General features: G+C 43.4%; 3 protein-coding genes across 8 annotated transcripts; 2 read left to right on the forward strand and 1 right to left on the reverse strand.

Annotated features, from left to right (window-relative positions):
* The first annotated feature begins 78 nt into the window (after window positions 1-78).
* Window positions 79-2347, forward strand: LOC6635848 (PIN2/TERF1-interacting telomerase inhibitor 1). Of its 2 annotated transcripts, XM_015168871.3 has the most exons (3): window positions 81-381; window positions 468-1786; window positions 1926-2078. In XM_015168871.3, the coding sequence occupies exons 1-3, from the start codon at window positions 309-311 to the stop codon at window positions 1941-1943; spliced, it is 1410 nt and encodes a 469-aa protein (XP_015024357.1). In that variant the 5' UTR covers window positions 81-308; the 3' UTR covers window positions 1944-2078. The 2 variants fall into 2 exon arrangements, with proteins under 2 accessions (XP_002059460.2, XP_015024357.1); XM_002059424.4 differs by having other exon boundaries at window positions 79-381; window positions 468-2347.
* On the reverse strand, window positions 2201-4828 carry LOC6635849 (DDB1- and CUL4-associated factor 11). 3 transcript variants are annotated; one of them, XM_015168728.3, is made up of 8 exons: window positions 4609-4828; window positions 4445-4533; window positions 4116-4383; window positions 3914-4060; window positions 3318-3860; window positions 3097-3252; window positions 2934-3040; window positions 2201-2870 (listed from the first exon to the last, which is right to left on the reverse strand). In XM_015168728.3, the coding sequence occupies exons 1-8, from the start codon at window positions 4622-4624 to the stop codon at window positions 2730-2732; spliced, it is 1467 nt and encodes a 488-aa protein (XP_015024214.1). In that variant the 5' UTR covers window positions 4625-4828; the 3' UTR covers window positions 2201-2729. The 3 variants fall into 3 exon arrangements, with proteins under 3 accessions (XP_015024214.1, XP_015024215.1, XP_002059461.1); XM_015168729.3 differs by having other exon boundaries at window positions 4604-4827; XM_002059425.4 differs by having other exon boundaries at window positions 4445-4828.
* A 179-nt stretch (window positions 4829-5007) lies between these two features.
* Window positions 5008-18314, forward strand: Hil (peptidase hillarin). Of its 3 annotated transcripts, none has more exons than XM_015168873.3 (9): window positions 5008-5100; window positions 10203-10710; window positions 12063-12204; window positions 12266-12474; window positions 15670-16664; window positions 16727-17213; window positions 17273-17386; window positions 17449-17612; window positions 17675-18314. In XM_015168873.3, exons 2-9 carry the CDS (start codon window positions 10522-10524, stop codon window positions 17853-17855), a joined length of 2481 nt encoding a protein of 826 aa, XP_015024359.1. In that variant the 5' UTR covers window positions 5008-5100; window positions 10203-10521; the 3' UTR covers window positions 17856-18314. The 3 variants fall into 3 exon arrangements, with proteins under 3 accessions (XP_015024359.1, XP_070066580.1, XP_002059462.1); XM_070210479.1 differs by having other exon boundaries at window positions 5038-5115; XM_002059426.4 differs by lacking the exon at window positions 5008-5100 and adding an exon at window positions 8132-8277.
* The last annotated feature ends 2650 nt before the right edge of the window (window positions 18315-20964 follow it).

Below are 20964 nucleotides of genomic sequence, written 5' to 3' on the forward strand. Positions count from 1 at the left end.
ATGTCAAAACGTTGCTTAAATGTAGAATTTAAATATAAAAAAGCAAGTAACTATAATAAATATGTACATATGATGCGTTACTAACATTAAGGCCCACACACTACACAACTGTCATGCCAGTGTCGTGTATGCATGACGGCCAAACTCAACAGCTGTTTTAACTCGACTCTTGTACTGCCATTCTCCACGTGTTGAGCATGGGCAGCGCTTGCATATTTGCAGCTAAAAGTTTATTATAAATATTAACTGTGAACAAAACTATAAAATAAAAGTGCATACGGCTACAGTTCGAGTTATTAACAATAAAAATGGCTATGCTTGCAGAACCGCGTCGCCGCAAACGGTACAACTTGTGTCCGCGCGGAAAGGCGCTCTACGAAGGTGAATGAAGAGGAATACAAAAATGAAACGCTTCCAACTAACATCACATTACGTTTTTTAAAAAATATTTTGTATTTTATTTCCAGATGATACGCGTTTTGGCACGAAAATGCTCGAAAAAATGGGCTGGTCCAAGGGTAGAGGTCTCGGTGCGAACCTGGATGGCTCTCAGGAATTTGTGCGTGTGCGCTTCAAGAACGATGCGGAGGGCTTGGGCTATGAGACGCGCGACGATCAATGGACCACGCACGAGGAGGGTTTTAATGGTCTACTGAAAGCGCTTAATGGAGATGTCGACAATGAAGCAGGTGGCAATGCATCCGCTTCCGAAGAAGAAACCCGGCCCATGGGCTTTGGTTTCAAGGCAGCAGCTGCTGCTGAAGAAGCCAAGCCCAAGACGCTGAAGGAAAATATCAGTGGCATATCGCTAGAGGAGAAGTCAAAGAGCAGTAAAGCTCGTGTGCATTACAAGAAATTTACGCGTGGCAAGGATCTGTCTCAGTACAGCGAAAAGGACCTGGCCAACATATTTGGCAAAAAGGCTACCGATGATATTGAGACGCCTGTCCAAATTGAACAACAGCCGGAGGAAGAAGAGCAGCCGGTGAATCCCAACTTTGCAGGCGTACACACGGTGATCACTGGACTCTCTGTGAACGATTACTTTAAGCAGAAAATGGAAGCTATGAAAAAGAGGCTCTCGTCCAATAACAATCCCAACGATGCCTCAGCTGCTGAAGCGAATAGCTTGAGCAACGAAGCAGCTTTGACTCCAACTGAAAACGAAGTGGAGTTGCCTAAAAAGAAGAAGAAAAAGAAGGACAAAAGCCAGGAACAGGAGGATCAGCCAGAAGCTGTACTGCCAGCAGAAACCGTCCAGAAGCAAAAGAAGAAAAAGAAATCAAAGCGTTCTGCTGAAGAGGATGCTGTTGAGCCAGAAGAAGAGCTGGAGACACAGGAAGCCAACCCTCCAAAGCGCAAAAAGAAAAAGAAGGATAAGCAAGAGGTTGCAGAGGAAACGCCAGCGCCAATCGAGCCCACTGCAGCAACAAATGAGCACAAAAAGAAGAAAAAATCAAAGAAAACTGAAGAAGTGCTGGTCGAAACGCCAGAGGAAAATCCGCTTGACAAACCTGCCAAGAAAAGCAAAAAGAGTAAAACAGAAAACAAAGAGGAGCTTATTGTAGAAGAAACAGAACTTAATGAAAAACCCGCCAAGAATAAATGCAAAAAGAGTAAAACCCAAATCCAAGAAGAGTCCATTGAAGAGGAAACCACGTCCAAAACTAAAAAGAAGTCGAAAAAACAGGTCGCCGATGTGGATACACCGCCGACAGAGGCAGCAGCCGGCACAGAGCCTCCACCTGCCAAAGCGAAGAAAACTACCAAGACGCTCGAATCCGAAGTAAGTGCAGCAGAAACTGATAATATATGCTCCAGCGATTCGTCGGCAGCAAAGGATAGCAGCGAACTCTTATCAATGGAGCAATTAATTGAAAAACAAAACTCATACAATGTATTCAAAATCTCTTCATTTTGTGCAGAAAAATTTCACATATTAAATATGAATGCATTCAAGAACGCGACGCTGGCTGAAATAACTGGATACGCGCTGGACAACAATATTGAACTGAAGATTGTGGAGGTGAAAAACGATGCGGAGCGTATTTTAAACCTATGGGAGGGTAAAGAGGACAAATATATGGGTGGTGTTAAGAATAAAGTACGCTACATCGCCAGTAAAATAAAACATCAAAAATTGAAGCAGGCGGATATTAGGAAAATAGTAAAAGTTAAGGCCTTCTCAGGCATCTAGAGCTCAGGCAATAAACAAAATGTTATTCACATCTGAATTCTTAAACATTAAGTTTTTATAATTAGATTTTGTACATAGTTTCATGTTTAATATGTAACAATAAAATACTTTATAATAAATACCAGGAAAACGTACGCTCATACATTAAAATGATGTCTGAGTTTTATGTTGTCGGGATTGCAGAGCCTGCTAGCGCAGTTTCACGCTAGGCCTCAGATTAGATTAGATACCAGGGAAGTGTACGCTCATACATTAAAATTATGCCTGAGTTTTGTGGTAACGGGTATGTTGGGATTGTAATGGCTGCTGGCGCAGTTCTACGATGTGTCTTCAGTCTTGTTCGCGAGAACCAAGAGGGAATTTTATGTCTATGTGTGATGTTTTGGTTTATAGCGTTGGTGGTCTGATTTCTTGGTAAGCCCTAAGAACTGAATGTAATTATCTTATATATTAACTAATGTTAAATATGTAACGTAATCTATACAACATGCAATATCAAAAGGCAACGCTAAAAAACAAATAATTGCTTAATCTAGTCAGGCAAGTTATTACGGTTAGCTAGGCGACGCGAACGTCGCAAAGGTCTTGTGTCCTGCGTTTGGCTGCGTCGACGCTTCAAATTTTGTGTGGCCATATTCCGGTTGTAGTTGTTCAGATTCACGTGCGTATCCCACTGCAGATATCAAAGGTTAAGGTCACAGCACAAAACCAAAAAGCAACGCCTTATCAGCCTTACCGAACTGGAGACAATTTCAGAGCGCACTGGATGCCAGTCCAGGTCGCGTATAACATTCTTGTGTCCCTCAATAGCCTCTTGAATTTTGCCAGTCAGCACGTCATAAACTGCATCAAATTGAACATGATTAATAGGTGTTTAGACATAAGTTAATAGCACCTACTTATAATACGCCCTGTGGCACAGCCTGTGTATATGAAACGCTGTCCGGTTTGCTCCATCGGGGAGAATTTGGCGCGCAGCAGGGTTTTGCTAACTCGATGCCCGCGATATGTCATTATGCTGCTATCACCATCCAGCGCCTTGTGTGGATTGTAAACTGCGCGCATATAGATATAAATGTATAGAACAATTATATATGAAGTATCAAAACTAGTTACTTACATTCGCGCGGCACGCGGTCCCAGCGATAATCCCAATTGGTCATCGCCAGCTGATGCTGTCGTGCGTTGCTGCGAAAACGCAGATTGCTGGGCTGGCGCATGTCCCAGATTTTAATGCTCTGATCCTTGGAATTGGAAAGAACATGGTAGCCATCGTTTCGCGAATCAATGTACGTAATGCCATCAAAGTGTCCAATGAACGAAACCACACACTTGGACAGACTGCGGCTGCGAAACGATGTGCGCAAATCGTACACCTTGAGCAGGCCATCGTCACAACCGGCTATTATCACATTTGGATCATTGTTGTTCACATAGCTAACAGCATTCACGTCCGTCTGGGGCATGCGATGTGTGCGTAGAATCTGTGTGGCACGCGTCTGAACATCGCCCACTATAACGGTGGCATTGTTGCTGCCGCCAATAATCTTGTCGCCCGTGGGCGAGTAGCGAAGCGAGAATATGGCGACTCGACTGCTTGATGTCTCGTTCACATCGATCCACTGGCAATCGTCGTCGGAGCCATTAAGTGACATTATATAGACTGGAAAAAGTGGAAAATTAACATGGAAGCTCAAGGCCTCAAATGGGACTTACATGAGCGCGACCAGGTGGAGTAGGCAAAATGCTGACCGTTCGGACTGAAGTCAGCATCCGTGATGCTCCACTGTACATCGCGGGCATTGATGCGATTCAGCAAGTGATACGTGCCCTTGGAGCCATCATAGATACGCACAAAGCCATCTGCAAGATAATTGCGCATTAACTTCATTCAAAACCAGTTAAGTAGATTTCTAACTTTGACAAGCCGTCAGGAGTTTGCTGCCACTCTTATTGAACTTGGTCACAAACACTTTGGCGTCCAGAGACATCAGACGCATCGATCTATGATTGGGTATATACATGTTGGAGAAGTAGCGCTGTTGATTTGGTGAGAACGAGTCGCTGCCAGGCGAGGCGAGGCCATTTTCGCGCTGTTGCAGTGCGTGCATCAGATTCCAGCGCTGCTCTGTGGGCTTGCTGGCCAGGCTGCTGCGTGCTCTTACCTCTTTGTACATGTCTGTGGTCTGCAATGGGCCATGTATTAGTCATCGGTGCAAACGAATATATTTTGAATATCATGCTCACTCGAAATTTATCTACATTTGGCTTTTCACAAACGGGCAGATTGTTCGGGTGATTATTTTGGGCACGAAAATGCACGTCCATGGTGTTGACTGTGAAATTGATAACATTGTAACCAAATCCATCCTCGGTTATGTCAAATGATTCATCGTCCTCGCTTACGATACCGATAGAATTACCCATCCTATTGTGAAAGCCAACCCAAAAATGCAATTTAGTCCAATTGCCAATAGTTGTTTGTTAGATTTGACGCTGGACGATAACTGACTGTGGCGGCGCGTCGATATCTGTGCCATCAGCTGTTTCCCTTATCTCGAGCGCAAGCCGTAGCAGGTGCAATCGCTTTTTACAACACTAAAAGTAGTAGCTGTTGTGAAAAAATCCAATTTGAATTACACTTATTTATTTCGCCTACTACTGGCCATAGTTTGTTTGTTTGCTATTATTTTTGAAACCCTTAAAACAGGTATACCAAGTTTCTATTCATCTCTATGTTTACATGTTCTGTTAGTTAACAGTCCAGCACAGACTCAAAGCTCGTTGTTTGGCCTAGAGCTTGCACATGTCTCAAAGCTCGGATCAGTTCCATAGCGATCGTCAACGAATAAGCGTGCGAAGCGGTCGGTTTTATTTTGCCCTGCACTTGTGTGTGTTTATATGTATGTGCTCGTTTGGTAATGAAATTTGTTACATTCCCGTTTACAGTTGCATTTGTGTTGGTATATTGTTGCGCCGTTGTTTGCACACTCACACACAAACCGAAAATATTACAAAAATGCCAAAAATTTAATATATAATAAAGAATCTCAAACATTTGTGTCTCTGCTCACTGAACTGTGTGCGAGAGTGTGAGTGTGTGTGTGTGTGTGTGTGTATGCGTATGCGTGTGTGTGTTTTAGTGGCGAGTTTTGTTGCTATACCAGCTTATGCTTATGCCGTTTGCATGTGTGTGTGAAATTTATCATAAATACTTTTGCACAACGCGCGCCCCTCAAAACGCATGAGAAGAAAGTTGTTTAGCTGCGTAGAAAACAACACACGAAACAAAAAGCTAAAAACGAAAAACAACAAAAAAACACCAAAACACTAAAGAATAACAGAAAACAATTGAAATGCTGAAATACAAAGTATGTCAAACGCTTGGTGGCAGAACAGAGGAGCCAAGGGCCTCCAAAGTGCATACCGTCTAAAGCGAACTTTCCAGCCATGCACTTGCATATGTATGTATGTATGTATGTATATATCGCGTGTGTATAATCAAGGCAAAAATAAATAATAATAATGGAAAGAGACGAGAAATAATTTACAAAAAGTGGAGCGCGCCAGCGCAGCCACACAAAAAAGTGAAAGATTGCAAGCATGCGCCGCTGACGTCGCAGCTACACACATACACACGCACACAAAACGAAAAAGAGAGAGAGAGAGAGAGAGAGAGGATTGTATAGGAGCAGGCGTCAGTTAGAAGGCACCTGCTCTCATTGTTGTTGCTGCTGCATATTTGTGTTTTTATTTCCCTTTTGTCTGTTTTGTACGTAAATAATCAACGTCGTCTGTGTAATTTAGTGCACACTGCGTTTCAGTGTTGTTTAGTTTCAAACTATTTTCGACAGTTCTCGCCCATTGTTGGGGCGGCCTTTTTAATTAGCAGCCGGAATTTAGCACACTTGCAATTAGCACAAGGCAAAAAGTACGAAAAGCAGCCATTTGCTTAAGACATTAACAAGACTTGCGCCCGCTTTCCACATTCCATTATTCCATTATTCCAATATTTGCGCATTTCATTTGCCACACTAAGTAGATGGCAAAACGGCAGCCACAGTTATCTTTTTCATTCATTTTTTTTTTCTTTTTAATGCTATTCATTTCGTTTCGTAAGCGCGCACTTTAAATGTGAGTTTGTATTTTGTTTTTTTCTATTTTCGTTTTTATTTTTATCTGCTTTGCCCGTGTGCAGCGGTCGAAAGTGACGCAATCATTTGCATTTTGTTTAAATAACTATGATTGTTTCATTACTAATGACTGGAAACCAGTTATAGATATAAACAAGCTGTGTTTTATCTAGACATTCATTTCATTTATTGTTGCTGTTGTTGCTACCTCTTGACAGCGGCAATTATGCCAATACAAGCTCATTAAAGTGTTCGCCTTGTTGCTGTTGCATTGCGTCTTTTACTGTTATTAATATCGATAGGCATTGTTATCGTTTCTCTGGCTGTGCCAAACAAAAGACTCAAGCCACAAACTTGCCACCAAAACGGTCACGCAGCAAATTGATAAACACCAAAACCCAACGCTCTATATGCAAATAGCTTATTCGAAATTAATCCATTTAAATATTTTGATTGAGCGACTTTCGTTTTCTTTTATTTACGTCGATTTTCTATGAATCGAAAATTGATTTTATATACAAACTATTCCGAAATAATGCCATCATGCCCAAACTGTTTATTTGAATATTTCCGATTTCTAATGGCAAGTTTAAAGTTTGGATTACTTTTTGAGAGAATTTCGGTATTGCGTAATAGGAAATTAAGTATTTAAAAACGAAACACAATTTGTGGCGTCTAAATAAGAATTTCAAATGTTTCCAGCTGCATATGATTATATTGTAATAATCAGGTTTCGAATGACCTTCGTCGTTTAAATATGTTAATTAAGTACTTGGACACGTTCTCTTCAATTTTGGTTTATATTATGTTGATTTTTTGATTCTTTCACTGTGTGTTTTTTATCTCTTAAAAGTTCGTATAATTCGTATAATGCATTTCCAACTGGCCTTGTTGTGAAATTTTTCCGCACAGCATTGTAGAAATGCATTGAGTTGGAAAACAAATTTTAAGTCGAGTGATACATGAGATGAGTTTTATGCTTGGCATGTGCGAAATTCTACGCCCACTAAGCACACAAAGTCCCCAACCCGAGCCGAGTTCTGTTTAAACGGCAATGCGATAGCAATAGGAATGGGCATAGGAAGAGCGCCTGAAACGCTTCTTAGTCACACTTCGCTGGCCCTGGTCGAGCTGGCGAATCGTGATGACTGTGATGTAAGCGACGGGGCCTCTTGGCGGGGCGTTTTGTCAGCTGGGGCCGACGATTTGCCAGACATGTCCAACTCTTTGAGCGCCTGTCATTACAATTATCATTACACGCTAATTATGTCAAAAGCAGCCTCTAATTAGACCATTCAATCACATCGATTGTGATCGCATCACAGTTCCGCCAGCTCGCCGCTGCGGCTGCTCTTCATGTGGGCGTTTCATTCATGGCTCGCAAATGCCGATTGATTTCTGTGTGGGCTGCCAGCGGCGCCAAATTAATTTACCCAAAGCCTGGGCCTATCATTCACCTCACGGACAGCCCATTGACAGAACTTACTTAGTTGAGCTGTGATGAGTGCGGATTGGAATGCTGTGAGCTGTCGGCTTAAAAAGCATATAAGACCATTTTGGTGTTAGCCTTAAACTGGTATTAATTGAGAAAATCAGTTTAACATATTATTGAACAAATCTTGGGCGATTCAAATGTGTAGGAGAATACACGTATTTAAAGCCAAATAAGTGGGAACAGTTTCTGACGGGTTTCTTGTGACAATTAGAACACGGAATAGACAGTCTTTACGTGTAACATTACCTGTCTTCAGTTGGAAAATTTCTGAAGTTTTTTATAAGCTAACATATGAGTAAATGTCAAAATTCAAAAATAGTAGAAACAGTATCATTTTTTTAAGGCAGAAATCCAAAGGAATAAAAAGTGGGAATATATGACATTTCTGGTTTGCAAGAAGAACTCTAATTAGAAAGTTTTTCTTGTATTGAAAGTGATCTTCTAAAATTAAAGTAAGTAGAAAAAATATTTGTAAAAAGAGTGAGAACAGATCTTGAAATCTAAAGGATAAATAAATGGGAACAGTTAATGACTAGTCTTTTTGTTAATAGAACAATGAATCGAGGGTTATAGAATAGAATAATATCTTTAAAAAGTAAATGAGAACAGTTTTTGTTGTATATATCCATATTCAATAGACTTATTACCGAATATTTATCTATGAATACGTGGGAACAGTTGGAGAAGTAGCCTCAAAATTCACATTTAACTGGAGTTAACTTTCTATATTGGGCATTTTGCATTCATATTCTAACTAAAAGCCCTACAAAGCTGCTAATCGTGTGCATTCATTGTAAGAAAAAGCTAAATGCTAATCATAGATGTGGTTGCCCTTCCCCTCGGCCCCTAATTGCATTTGTAACGCTCGATCGAGAGCAAAACCTCAAAAGCGGAACTTGAAAAATGGTTTTGCAGGCAATCAAAATAATTTGGTGTTACAAAACGTTGCCTGCATTTACATTGCAACATGGCAAGCGGCAAGTGGCAAGCGGCATGCAACCAGCAGCGGGCAGCAACCTTCAATGCGCCTGCGATTGATGCCGCAATCGCGCTAAGCACAAAGACAACAGCCTACCCCCCTACGCCTCCCCCTTCTCTCTCCCTCTCTCTTTTAACGTTCATTAAACTTGAAAAGAAAGCAAAGCCTGCCATAAAACCGCATTAGTTTTAATTTTGGCCAAAAGCAAAGGCAAGTGCAAATGCAACTGCAACAATCAATTAATATTACATGCTCTTGTGTTGTTTTAACCGCACGCGTGTGTGTGTGTGTGTGTGTGTGTTTTATGGTTTGCCAACTCTGATTTAATTGTGGAAAAGCAGCAGCAACAACAACAAAACAACAACAACAACAATCGCTGCAATTAATCAAATGGCAAAAGAAAAACAATTCAATGGCGACGGCCTCCTTCTGCAGCTGGTGCCAGGCGCGCGGCTTTTCCGTTGCACGTTGCACGTTGCACGCTGCAGCCGCAACGAGTTCAACTGTTGCACGTTTGCGGCGAGGTCAATGGCAATGCCATTGCCAGGCACAGACAGATCTTTCATACCCTACACATTTGTCGGCCGTTGTCCACCGCGTCCACTTGATTAAAATTCATTAATTTTATTTTCCACAGACCAACAAAAATGAAAGTTTTTTTTTTTTTTATATATATCTATATATATGTATATACTTTTTGGCCGCCTTCACACAAAACTGAAAAATGAAGCAACTTTGGCTTTGACTTTGACTTTTTAGCCGTGCGACGGCGGCTTTTGGCTTTTGGCCAGTTTTGGTAGCCGTCTTCGTGCTGGCTGGCCATTGATATGACCAAGTTGGGCGTTTGCCGCGGAGGGGGCAGCGCGTATTAAAAGGAAATTCAAATGCCCACACACAAGCGATGCTGGCGGATTCTGCTTTAAATTTGTTTGATTTGTATACCCTGTATACCCTGGAAATGGGCATATTGAAATTCGATAAATATCGATTTTACATAGATATATAGATAGACACTCAGCTAGATATAGATATAGAGGGATTGATTGATTGGTTGATAGATTGATAAATAGTTAGTTTAGTTTATTCTTAGAATAGCTCTAAGACTTTGGGATATATAACTTTCCTTTTAGTTATATTCACGTAGGTAAGTGTCTTTTCAAGCCCTAAATTATTGATAAAGATTAAACAATAAGAAGTAAATGTATTTAAGGAAAATGTTTAACATAATTTGGAGAAATGAGAACAAAAAGCCTGAGCTTCAATATGTGTGTGTGGGAGTAGACTAGTTCAAATCAGTTAGAGGGTATTTACCAGTCGGTCGTCTCACCATTTATTGAATTTTTGGCATTTGTGACTTATTTTATGCGTTTTTTCGTTACTTTTTTTTTATTTGGGCAGCTACTGGCTCGAGCAGCAGCAGCAGCAGCAGCTGATGTGGAACATGGCGCACCAATTGGCTGGCCAATAAATTAACATAGAGGAGCTGAACAAGCCAAACCGAAAGTGTCACGACGACGGCAACAAGTAGAACCCGATAAACGTGCCGCACCACAAATCGACAGCGAGACAATCGAAACAGAATATAAATTGCAAGTGAAATTTGAAAATAAAAGTAAAAACTAAAAACACGCACACACACACACACACACAGAGAGAGAGAGAGAGAGAGAAGATAACCGGAAATCAGTTAAGAGCAGCAACAACAGGAGCAACAACTATGTATCGGCCAAATTTCTACGAGTCGACCTGCCTGCGCTGCAGCGAGACCGTCTATCAGGTGGATCGCGTGGGGCCGCTCAAGGATTTCACATTCTTTCATTCCGGTTGCTTCAAGTGCGTCCATTGCGGCACCAAGCTGACGCTCAAGACATATTTCAACAATCAACACAAGCAGGACGACAAAGAGGTGAGCGGGCACGTAGTAAAACGAAAGACTTAGGCGACAAACGTGCAGCAAGTTGAAATATTTGCACAGCTGCCTCTTTTTTTTGCATACTACGACGCCGCATGCATAACAATAAATAACTTTGTTATTGCACTTAGCCAAATGTGTGTCACTGCGGTCTGTCAGACACATATGTATATATCTATATCTATATCTATATCTATATCTATATCTATATCTATATCTATATATATGCATATATATATATATATACCTAGATTTATGGCTTTAAAAGGCGGCCTCCAGCTGCGAGTAGGTGAAGCGGTTGCCGCAAAGTCTCGCAGCTTTGCACGTAACATTGTTTGACAGTTTATAAACTAAACAGTTAAAAATTTGATTTATGACTGCGCTAAACAAATTACAAGAATATAATTTAATTAACATGCATATTCGCTGAGTTTTCTATCCAATTTCTAAAGCAAGTAGACAGAATATTAAACAATAACATTTGTCTTGTTATTGTAATAAATGCAATCATATTTAAACTTATTTTCTATTACAATTTTGTGCCTCGAAATTGCCATATTAAACATATCAGCACATCACTATACCCTGTAATTCAAAATATACCCTTTAAAAATGGCTGAATATACAAGCAAAAGAAAACCTTTTGGACCAGGGTCGACAAGCTGAATAAATATAGCCATGTCCATGTCTATACATGTATCTAAACGATCTTTAAGCTATAAAAACATGAGACTAGAAATTGAAATGATTTTGTCTGCCCGAAATCTCCACCAATTTTGGTTTCTTAAGCATAACTCGAGAACTTTAAGTGCTATATGCACCAAACTTTGTATGCAGGTGCTCTAAATGTCAATTCACATGGAAAACATTTCCCAGGGCCTATAACAGCCAGGGTTGCCAAGTTTGGATAACCTACTTAAGCAAACAGTGCGACACTTTAGACCTATTAACAGGGTATGTTTGAGTTAGGCTCATCATTTCCAGCTATATTTAAATCGTCTTTGATTTGTCAACTAAGCTGCCAATTCTGGCACTTGAGACTGTGTCCATTTTGGGCCGCGTTACCAAGCAGTTCTTTATAAGGTTAGAGCATCAAGACATCTTTGAAGAAAAAACGCCTTTTTTAGAGACATTTCACTCAATATGATCCACGCATAACAAAAGCACGAAGCGTGATTCAACTTGAAGATTGCCCAACAATCTATGCGTAATATGCATTTTGTCTCGGGCTAATCTGTTTGTACAAATCACCCAAGCCAATTGCCGAGGCATTTCATCATGATAAACGGTTTTTTCTTTTTGTTTTTTTCCCCATTGTTGATCTTTAATGTGAGCTTTGTGCGCAGGTCTATTGCAGTTCACATGTACCAAAGAGCGGACCCGGCCATCTGGACCAGACAGCGGTGGGCATTCGGCAGGCCTTGAATGCGCCGCGCACTAACAAATTCGTGAACGAGCAAATACGCGGCACACGCACCGAAATCGATGGTGAGCCTCGACAGCAGCCGGATGCAGTTGCTCGTATTTAACACTTGCACACTCATTGCAGGTGTTGGCGTCGGCGGCGGCCTCGGTTCGCGCCAATCAACGCCCAACGGCTTCGGCGGGCGGGAGGTGAGCTCCCCATCCCAAAACGATTCCGATTACAAATATGGACGCTTCGATGCGAGCGCTTTGCATATTGCGCATGCGCTCAAACAAACCGAAATACAAAAGGCCTACAATAAGGCGCGCGAGAAGCCAATTGATTTCTACCTGGTACGTATATATATATAAATATGCTCCCTCTCTTATATCTATTCTAACTGGCCGCAAATTAAGAAATTATTTAGTGCAGAACATCTAATGAAATTTAACTGCCCGTCTGTGCTGGCCAGCAATCCATGTTACACTCGTTTATAGCGGGTTGGCAATAACACACACACGCACACATAAAATCTACCTAGCTGTGTCTTGTAAACAAACGGTTGTGCAATGCTTCGTCTGTTGCCGTCTCCAGCTCTAGCTCCAGCTCTATGTTTTGCCATGTCCGCCTCGCATTGATCCGAGCCGAGTAGCTAGTTGAGTTGAGCTGGGTTGGGGGTATTTAATTAATGCAATGGCAGGCAAAGTCATGATTATGTAGGCTAGTGTGCTATTTGCACTTGTGCGCTCAAGTTTGTTGCCTAAGTCTTTTGTTTTCACGAGCCACTTGTCCAAACCAGCTCGAGAACTAACAAGAGTTGCATTAATTAGACTAACTTAAGTGAGAAGCACAGTTAAAGCAGCGACTGCTGTCTGAAGAAGAAGAGTTGACCAGCATAGTTAATATCTATATTTATTTATATTTCCGATTTCAAGCATCTTCCGTTGGCTTCCGTTTTTCAGCCAGATATGCCAGAAAATGCATTTCATTTTCCCAACTAGCTGAAATTGTGACCAAAAGCTTTTGCTGTTGCCATCTCGATTACAATTTATGGCTATGTGCATATGCATCTATATCTTTATGTATGGCAGATCTGCTTTAGCTTTAGCTTTGGCGCATGACTTGGCACTTGTAATCGCTTGACGCTGCAAATCTGCATGATGGTGAAAGCATTATAATCGCATTTTACGTAAAAACAAAAAAAAAAAAAAAATAGAAAAAGAAAAACCGATTTCAAAAAAACGAAATTAAAATCGCACAAGTTTTTGTGCCTTTTTGTGTGTGTGTGTGTGTGTGTGTGTGTGTGATCTGTTCGTTTGGCTGGTGGCACCACGAACAGTTTTTCTTTCACTTTCGAGAATGCCACACGCGAGTGATCAGCAGCAGCAGCAGCAACAACAACAACAACTACAACATCTTAACAGCAGCAGGCGCATATTATTGCAACGCTCAATTTAACAAATTTCGAACAGGTGTTTGATGGCTTTGTTGTTGCCACACCGCAAAAGCCACAAAAAAAAGCTACAAACTACAACAAAAAAGCGCCGTCTAATAGAAAATATGTGAAAAATTGCATGCATGCAATCATTAAAAATTTTGCATGTTTTACAACTGCCACGCACACACACACACACACACACGCACACACGCTCGCAAACACACACCCACCAACAAAAACAACGCTGCGAACTCATTTGCAGCTGCTTTAACGCAGTTGTACACATTATTTTGGCCAGCAGTGTGCCGCTGCCGCGGTCGCTGTGCTGGCAGCATAGATTACCATATACGGATATCTGTGTGTGCGTCGCCGTCACTCGTTATTCCGGCTGCACTAAAAGCGACGTCAGCGTCAGACGTCGACGCTGCGCCGTTTGCTAAATCTAAATTATGCGCACCAGAGTGAAAGTAACGGCAACGTCGCCGCATTTGCTTCATCATTCAGCTGACAGCCGCGGCGGTAGCAGCAGCAGCGCGGTCGGCAGCGTCATTCTTTGGCGCTCTCTTGCATGCTCTCTCACTGTGTGCGTGACGCACTGCGCTCTCGCTCTCTCTCTCTCTCTCTCTCTCTATCTCTCTCTGTATGCCACTTGCGGCCCTTATGCAATGCACGCCATGTAATTGTTATTGGCTCGCAAACACTTCCTCATGCCTAACTTTAAGCTTTTTGCGCACTTTTGTCAGACGCAGTCTGGCCAATTTACCGTTAATGCAGACTTGTATACTTATTTGCGGCGGCGAGGGGAATTTTTTTAAATTGTATAAGTAGCTTGCGCAATAATTAATTTTCGAAGCTTTTGCACTTTCGTTTTCATTTCGATTTCGGCTGCTGCTGCTGTTGTTATTGTTCTCGCTGTAGTTGTTGTTGTTGCTTTTGTGCTTGGGCTTTGTCACAGTGGGCGTCATAAATGTTGTTGCTCTCAATTTTCTTATATTATATTTCATTTTTTCGACGCTCACGCAATTCGACTGTCCATTGTCAACGGGTCTATGAACCATTTAGTTGTTGTTATTGTTGTTGTTAATACTGCCACTGCGGCTGCTTATTACTCATTTGTTGTTTGTTTTTGTTTTAAAGTTATTGTTTTGAACTTGACATTGAAATTTGATTTTAATTGCATATTGTTGTGGCTTATATGTAGTTATTAATGTGTGTGTGGCGCTAAATGCTACGAAATTCCCATGCGGAAGCATTAATTAAATGCGAACCATAGTTAATTTGTTTAATGCCGTATTATTTGCCACACATGTTGTATGCGGCCCGGCCAATTCGAAATTGAGTGCAACATGCAACTGTAATTATGACAAAAGCCAACTAATTGAATTTTATGTGCCCTCAAGGCAGCAAAAGGGTTAAACTTAAGGGGCAAAAGAATAGTATGCTTTCTACGTTTTCAACGTTTAAAGCTTATTGGATACGTATTTCTGATACATTGCATTAAACGGAAGTTGACACTTTTAATGTGACCAGGGTGAAGTTGGGTAGTTTTCTGCCATATCTAATAAGTATACAGTTCTTTATTGTAGAACTTAGCTTGAAAAAGCTCCTTTTAGTATTTTCTGGATTTTTGTATTCCATATTTCCTTTCTTAAGCTGGTCTCTCTGACCTTAAAGATCAGCGAAAGAGTCTCAAGCCGTTTTTTGCACTCACGCCGCAATTTGTAGAATTAAATTTACCGTAAATTGAAGCCGGGTGAAATTTCGAGTGGGCATTAGAAAAATTCGCCCAGTCCGTAAGGCCCAGTTATCGAGAAGGCGCACGCAATGCGTGACCAGTGCGCCATTTGTTTGCAGTGAAGTGGGTAGGTGGTGTGAGGAGCGGAGGGGGGGGGGGGGTGCAGTTTGGTTTGGACTGCAGATAATGTCAGATATTTAGCCAAGCGACGCAGCTGAAGCGTGGCATTATAATTAGCCAAGTTAACAAGCCAAGCATTGCAAGAGGCAAGCCGCAACGCAAATGCAGCTGCTGCAACATGGCCAGAAACGAGCTGCACGTCAAATTTGGCGCTTTCTCTCTGGCTGGCAATCCGCTCACCAACTCTCTTTGCAGGCTCGCGAGGAGCAGGCGCGTCTGGAGATGAAGCATCGCAAGGAGGAGGACGATTTGTATCGAAAGTTTGCGCGCAAGCGCGAGGAGGAGGATCGCAAGATCCAAAACGAATTCCAGGACGAATGGGAGCGCGAACTGCAGCGGCTGACGCACAAGTTCGAGAAGGAGCTGGCCACGTCGCGTCGCAATCGTGACGAGGCCAACATTCTGACGCTGCGGCACGAACAGCAAAAGGAGGACCTCGAGAAGAACATGACACTGCGGCGCAGCAAGAAAAAGGAGAGCATCACACGCAAAATGCTCGAGCACGAGCGCTACGAGACGGCCGCCCTGGTCGATCGCCAGTCCAGCGAAATGCTGGAGCTGATCAGCGCCCGACGCTCCGAGTACATGCAGAGCGAGAGCATCTTTCTCGACGATGAGTTCAGCGAGGGCGCCATACCCATTGAGTATCCGTTGAATGCGCCGGTGCCGGCGCCGCCGGCAGTTAGCAAATTTCAGATCTACACGGATCCCATTGAGTTCGAGGATGTGGATCGCATTGCCATTTCGGTGGCGCAGGAGGATCAGAAGACCTTCACGGATTTGGTGCGCCAGCTAGTGGGCCGCTGCACCACGGACATCGAGAAGGCGCGCACCATCTTCCGCTGGATCACTGTCAAGAATCTGAACGCCATGCACTTTGACGACGATCTGCGGGGCGACACGCCCATGGGACTGCTGCGCGGCATCAAATACGGCACGGAGAGCTACCATGTGCTGTTCAAGCGCCTCTGCAGCTATGCGGGCCTCCACTGTGTGGTGATCAAGGGCTATTCGAAGAGCGCCGGCTATCAGCCGGGTGTCAAGTTTCAGGATTCACGTTTTCGCAACTCGTGGAATGCGGTCTATGTGGCCGGCGCCTGGCGTTTCGTTCAGTGCAACTGGGGCGCTCGCCATCTGGTCAATGCCAAGGAGGCGCCCAAACAGGGACGCGGCAAGAACGACAGCCTGCGGTGAGTGCTGGGTCCCGCTACTCACGCTCTAAATCTCAATCTGTCTCTCTGCCTCCTTCCAGCTATGAGTATGATGACCATTACTTTCTCACCGATCCGCGCGAGTTCATCTACGAGTTCTATCCGCTGCAGGAGGAGTGGCAGCTGCTGAAACGACCCATTACGCTGCGCGAATTCGAGAATTTGCCCTTTGTGCGCTCGCTCTTCTTTCGCTATGGCCTGCACTTTGCGGACGAGGGCTACGGCGCCGTTGTCTTCACGGATGACACGGGCGCTGCCACCGTGCGCATAGCCATGCCTACGGACATGCAGAGCTGCCTGATATTCCACTATAACCTCAAGTTTTACGACAGCGATGAGGAGCTCTCCTATGATGGCGTCTCGCTGAAGCGTTTCGTGATGCAGTCCGTCATTGGCAACATTGTCGCGTTCCGCGTCCATGCGCCCTGCTCGGGCGCCTTTCTGCTCGACATATTCGCCAATGCGGTGACGCCGCAGGAATACCTGACCGGCGAGCCCATGAAGTTCAAGTCTGTGTGCAAGTTTAAGGTGAGCAGCAACTCAATGAAAATATCTTCCTTCAATTTTAAATTCTGGCCTGTTTGCAGATCTGCTGCGAGGAGCTGCAAACGGTAATGGTGCCGCTGCCGGACTGCGCCAGCGGCGAGTGGGGTCCCACCAAGGCGACGCGACTTTTCGGACTCATACCCATTACACATCAGGTGGGTACCAGCTGGCATTGAACTAGCAACCGGTTCTAACTTGTTCTAATTCTGCCCGCCAGGATCCGCTCATCTTTGCCGGCCGCAGCTTGGATCTGCAGTTCCGCATGTCGCGCCCGCTGACCGACTTCATGGCCACGCTGCACAAGAACGGCATCGAGGAGAAGAAACTGGCCAAATATGTCACGCACAGCACGCTGGATGACATTGTCACGTTCATCATTAAGTGAGTTGGACGGCAATAATATTTTTACACTTTTAATTCATTTGGAATCTTTTATCTTTTAGCTTCCCTGAGGAGGGTCAATATGGTCTGGATATATATACGCGTGAGCTGGGCGCGCCGCAGCATCATCATCATCATCACAATAATAATAACAATAACAACAATAATAATTCCTCATCCGGCGAGAAACATCTGCTGACGCACTGCTGTAAATATTTAATCAACTCCTCCAAGCGGAATTAAGTTTGTTATATGAATTTGTTGAAAACGCAAACAGAATGCAATATTAATTAATAGTCTAGTTAATAAGCAGCTACTAAAAGTCTCTATATGTGTATACAAATATGTATATCGTGCACCATTGTGCAGGTGCTAAAGATAATCCATGCCTGAGTGCATCCACTTAAATATCTGCCCATCTATTTACTATATATATCCAGTTCAAACACATTTGTTAATCCACACACAGGCTTCATTATTTTATATATCTTAACGAATTGGCAGCTATATATATATATATATATATTAATCGCATCGAATTGAATTATGTAAATACTCTAGACTCTAATCATTAGACTTTAAATGACCTAGTAATATGCCTGGAGAAATCCAATCTTTGAATACGTGTTGTACTTAATGATTAATGCCTAATAATTTATTATTGAATTAAAAACGTGGCGATGTTTTCTCTTTAATACACAAGCTTATATTATGTTGATCTAGGTGTCGTTTAAGCATTCCGATTTTTTTTTTTTTGTATGACAATCACCTGTAATTAAACACTCTGATAATGTGAACCAATATATAAACCTATAATTTTTGGCATACTAAAAACCCCATCTGGTCGCCTTCCATTGAAAATTTTTCGAAAACTTTAAATGGCCATATCTCGACCAAATAAAGCCCAATCCCGCTCATATTGGGAGGGTTAACTCGCGGAGGTCTACAGAATCTAAAGCCATCAAAGTTTCCGACAGGTCATATTTTGCGAAAAAATGATTTCGTTTTGAAACTTATTTCTCTGAAGATGATATGTCGCTTCCGCCGTTGATCGTGTCGAGATTATGTCGTTCTTCATTTTTTCTGATTTTTCTCTTAGAATGCGGACTTTCGTCCTTTTTATAACATATTCCAAATCAACAGGACGAGGACTTACTTTTGGCCAAGGCACATCGCAATGCTCCTTAAAACGGCCCATTTAGGCGTTAAATAACGTTACGATTAACAATTTCATTAAAAATAACCTTAATTTTTGGTCGACGGTTGAGGGACTTATTTAAAATCAAATTTAAATTTAACGGCCCAATATGCCCCTTAAGGTATGCAAAGAAAAATATCAGTCGCTGATTTTTATTTTGTATCCACCTACTAGCTGAGTCTGTTCGCCTGGTACTTCAGCTGGGATTTGTATCAAAACTGGCCGACCAAATCAAGGGAGTTATGTCGTTTCGAAGCGTCACATCTCCGCGTCAATTCTAGAGCGGAGGAGGTTATGTCGTTTCGAAGCGTCATATCTCCCGGTCAATTCTAGAGCGGCGGAGCTATGTCGTTTCGAAGCGTCACATCTCCGCGTGAGATCTAGAGCCGCGGAGGTTATGTCGTTTCGAAGCCTCATATCTGCCCGTCAAGTCTAGAGCCGCGGAGGATATGTCGTTTCGAAGCGTCACATCTCCGCGTGAATTCTAGAGCGGCGGAGCTATGTCGTTTCGAAGCGTCACATCTCCGCGTCAATTCTAGAACGGCGGAGCTATGTCGTTTCGAAGCGTCACATCTCCCCGTCAAATCTAGAGCGGAGGAGGTTATGTCGTTCCGAAGCGTCATATCTCTCCGTCAATTCTAGAGCGGCGGAGGTTATGTCGTTTCGAAGCGTCATATCTCCCCATGAAATCTAGAGCGGCGGAGCTATGTCGTTTCGAAGCGTCATATCTCCCCATGAAATCTAGAGCGGCGGAGGTTATGTCGTTTCGAAGCGTCACATCTCCGCGTAAATTCTAGAGCGGCGGAGCTATGTCGTTTTGAAACGTCACATCTCCGCGTGAATTCTAGAGCGGCGGAGCTATGTCGTTTCGAAGCGTCATATCTCCGCGTCAATTCTAGAACGGCGGAGCTATGTCGTTTCGAAGCGTCAGATCTCCCGGTCAATTCTAGAGCGGCGGAGCTATGTCGTTTCGAAACGTAATATCTCCCCGTGAAATCTAGAGCCGCGGAGGTTATGTCGTTTCGAAGCGTCACATCTCCGCGTCAAATCTAGAGCGGAGGAGGTTATGTCGTTTCGAAGCGTCACATCTCCGCGTAAATTCTAGAACGGCGGAGCTATGTCGTTTCGAAGCGTCAGATCTCCCGGTCAATTCTAGAGCGGCGGAGCTATGTCGTTTCGAAGCGTCATATCTCTCCGTCAAGTCTAGAGCCGCGGAGGTTATGTCGTTTCGAAGCGTCACATCTCCGCGTGAATTCTAGAGCGGCGGAGCTATGTCGTTTCGAAGCGTCATATCTCCGCGTCAATTCTAGAACGGCGGAGCTATGTCGTTTCGAAGCGTCAGATCTCCCGGTCAATTCTAGAGCGGCGGAGCTATGTCGTTTCGAAACGTAATATCTCCCCGTGAAATCTAGAGCCGCGGAGGTTATGTCGTTTCGAAGCGTCACATCTCCGCGTCAAATCTAGAGCGGAGGAGGTTATGTCGTTTCGAAGCGTCATATCTCCCCTTCAAATCTAGAGCCGCGGAGCTATGTCGTTTCGAAGCGTCATATCTCCCCATGAAATCTAGAGCGGCGGAGGTTATGTCGTTTCGAAGCGTCACATCTCCGCGTAAATTCTAGAGCGGCGGAGCTATGTCGTTTTGAAACGTCACATCTCCGCGTGAATTCTAGAGCGGCGGAGCTATGTCGTTTCGAAGTGTCACATCTCCGCGTCAATTCTACGTCATATCTCCCCGTGAAATCTAGAGCCGCGGAGGTTATGTCGTTTCGAAGCGTCATATCTCCCCGTGAAATCTAGAGCCGCGGAGCTATGTCGTTTCGAAGCGTCACATCCCCCCGTCAATTCTAGAGCGGCGGAGCTATGTCGTTTTGAAACGTCACATCTCCGCGTGAATTCTACAGCGGCGGAGCTATGTCGTTTCGAAGTGTCATATCTCCCCGTGAAATCTAGAGCGGCGGAGCTATGTCGTTTCGAAACGTCACATCTCCGCGTGAATTCTAGAGCGGCGGAGCTATGTCGTTTCGAAACGTCACATCTCCGCGTGAATTCTAGAGCGGCGGAGCTATGTCGTTTCGAAACGTCACATCTCCGCGTGAATTCTAGAGCGGCGGAGCTATGTCGTTTCGAAACGTCACATCTCCGCGTGAATTCTAG

Source organism: Drosophila virilis, chromosome 5 (assembly GCF_030788295.1).
Source record: "Drosophila virilis strain 15010-1051.87 chromosome 5, Dvir_AGI_RSII-ME, whole genome shotgun sequence".
In the NCBI taxonomy this organism is placed as follows: Eukaryota; Metazoa; Arthropoda; class Insecta; order Diptera; family Drosophilidae; genus Drosophila; species Drosophila virilis.

Excerpts from the sequence above, each read along its gene's own strand:
- LOC6635849 (XM_002059425.4), bottom strand. The coding sequence starts at position 4,624 with ATGGGTAATTCTATCGGTATCGTAAGCGAGGACGATGAATCATTTGAC. Across the intron at positions 3,861-3,913 it reads CTCCACCTGGTCGCGCTCAT|TCTATATAATGTCACTTAAT; the intron begins GTAAGTCCCATT and ends CACTTTTTCCAG. Across the intron at positions 2,871-2,933 it reads CTGAAATTGTCTCCAGTTCG|TGGGATACGCACGTGAATCT; the intron begins GTAAGGCTGATA and ends TGATATCTGCAG.
- LOC6635848 (XM_002059424.4), top strand. The coding sequence starts at position 309 with ATGGCTATGCTTGCAGAACCGCGTCGCCGCAAACGGTACAACTTGTGT. Across the intron at positions 382-467 it reads CGGAAAGGCGCTCTACGAAG|ATGATACGCGTTTTGGCACG; the intron begins GTGAATGAAGAG and ends TTTTATTTCCAG.
- Hil (XM_015168873.3), top strand. The coding sequence starts at position 10,522 with ATGTATCGGCCAAATTTCTACGAGTCGACCTGCCTGCGCTGCAGCGAG. Across the intron at positions 12,475-15,669 it reads AGCCAATTGATTTCTACCTG|GCTCGCGAGGAGCAGGCGCG; the intron begins GTACGTATATAT and ends CTCTCTTTGCAG. Across the intron at positions 17,214-17,272 it reads AGTCTGTGTGCAAGTTTAAG|ATCTGCTGCGAGGAGCTGCA; the intron begins GTGAGCAGCAAC and ends GCCTGTTTGCAG.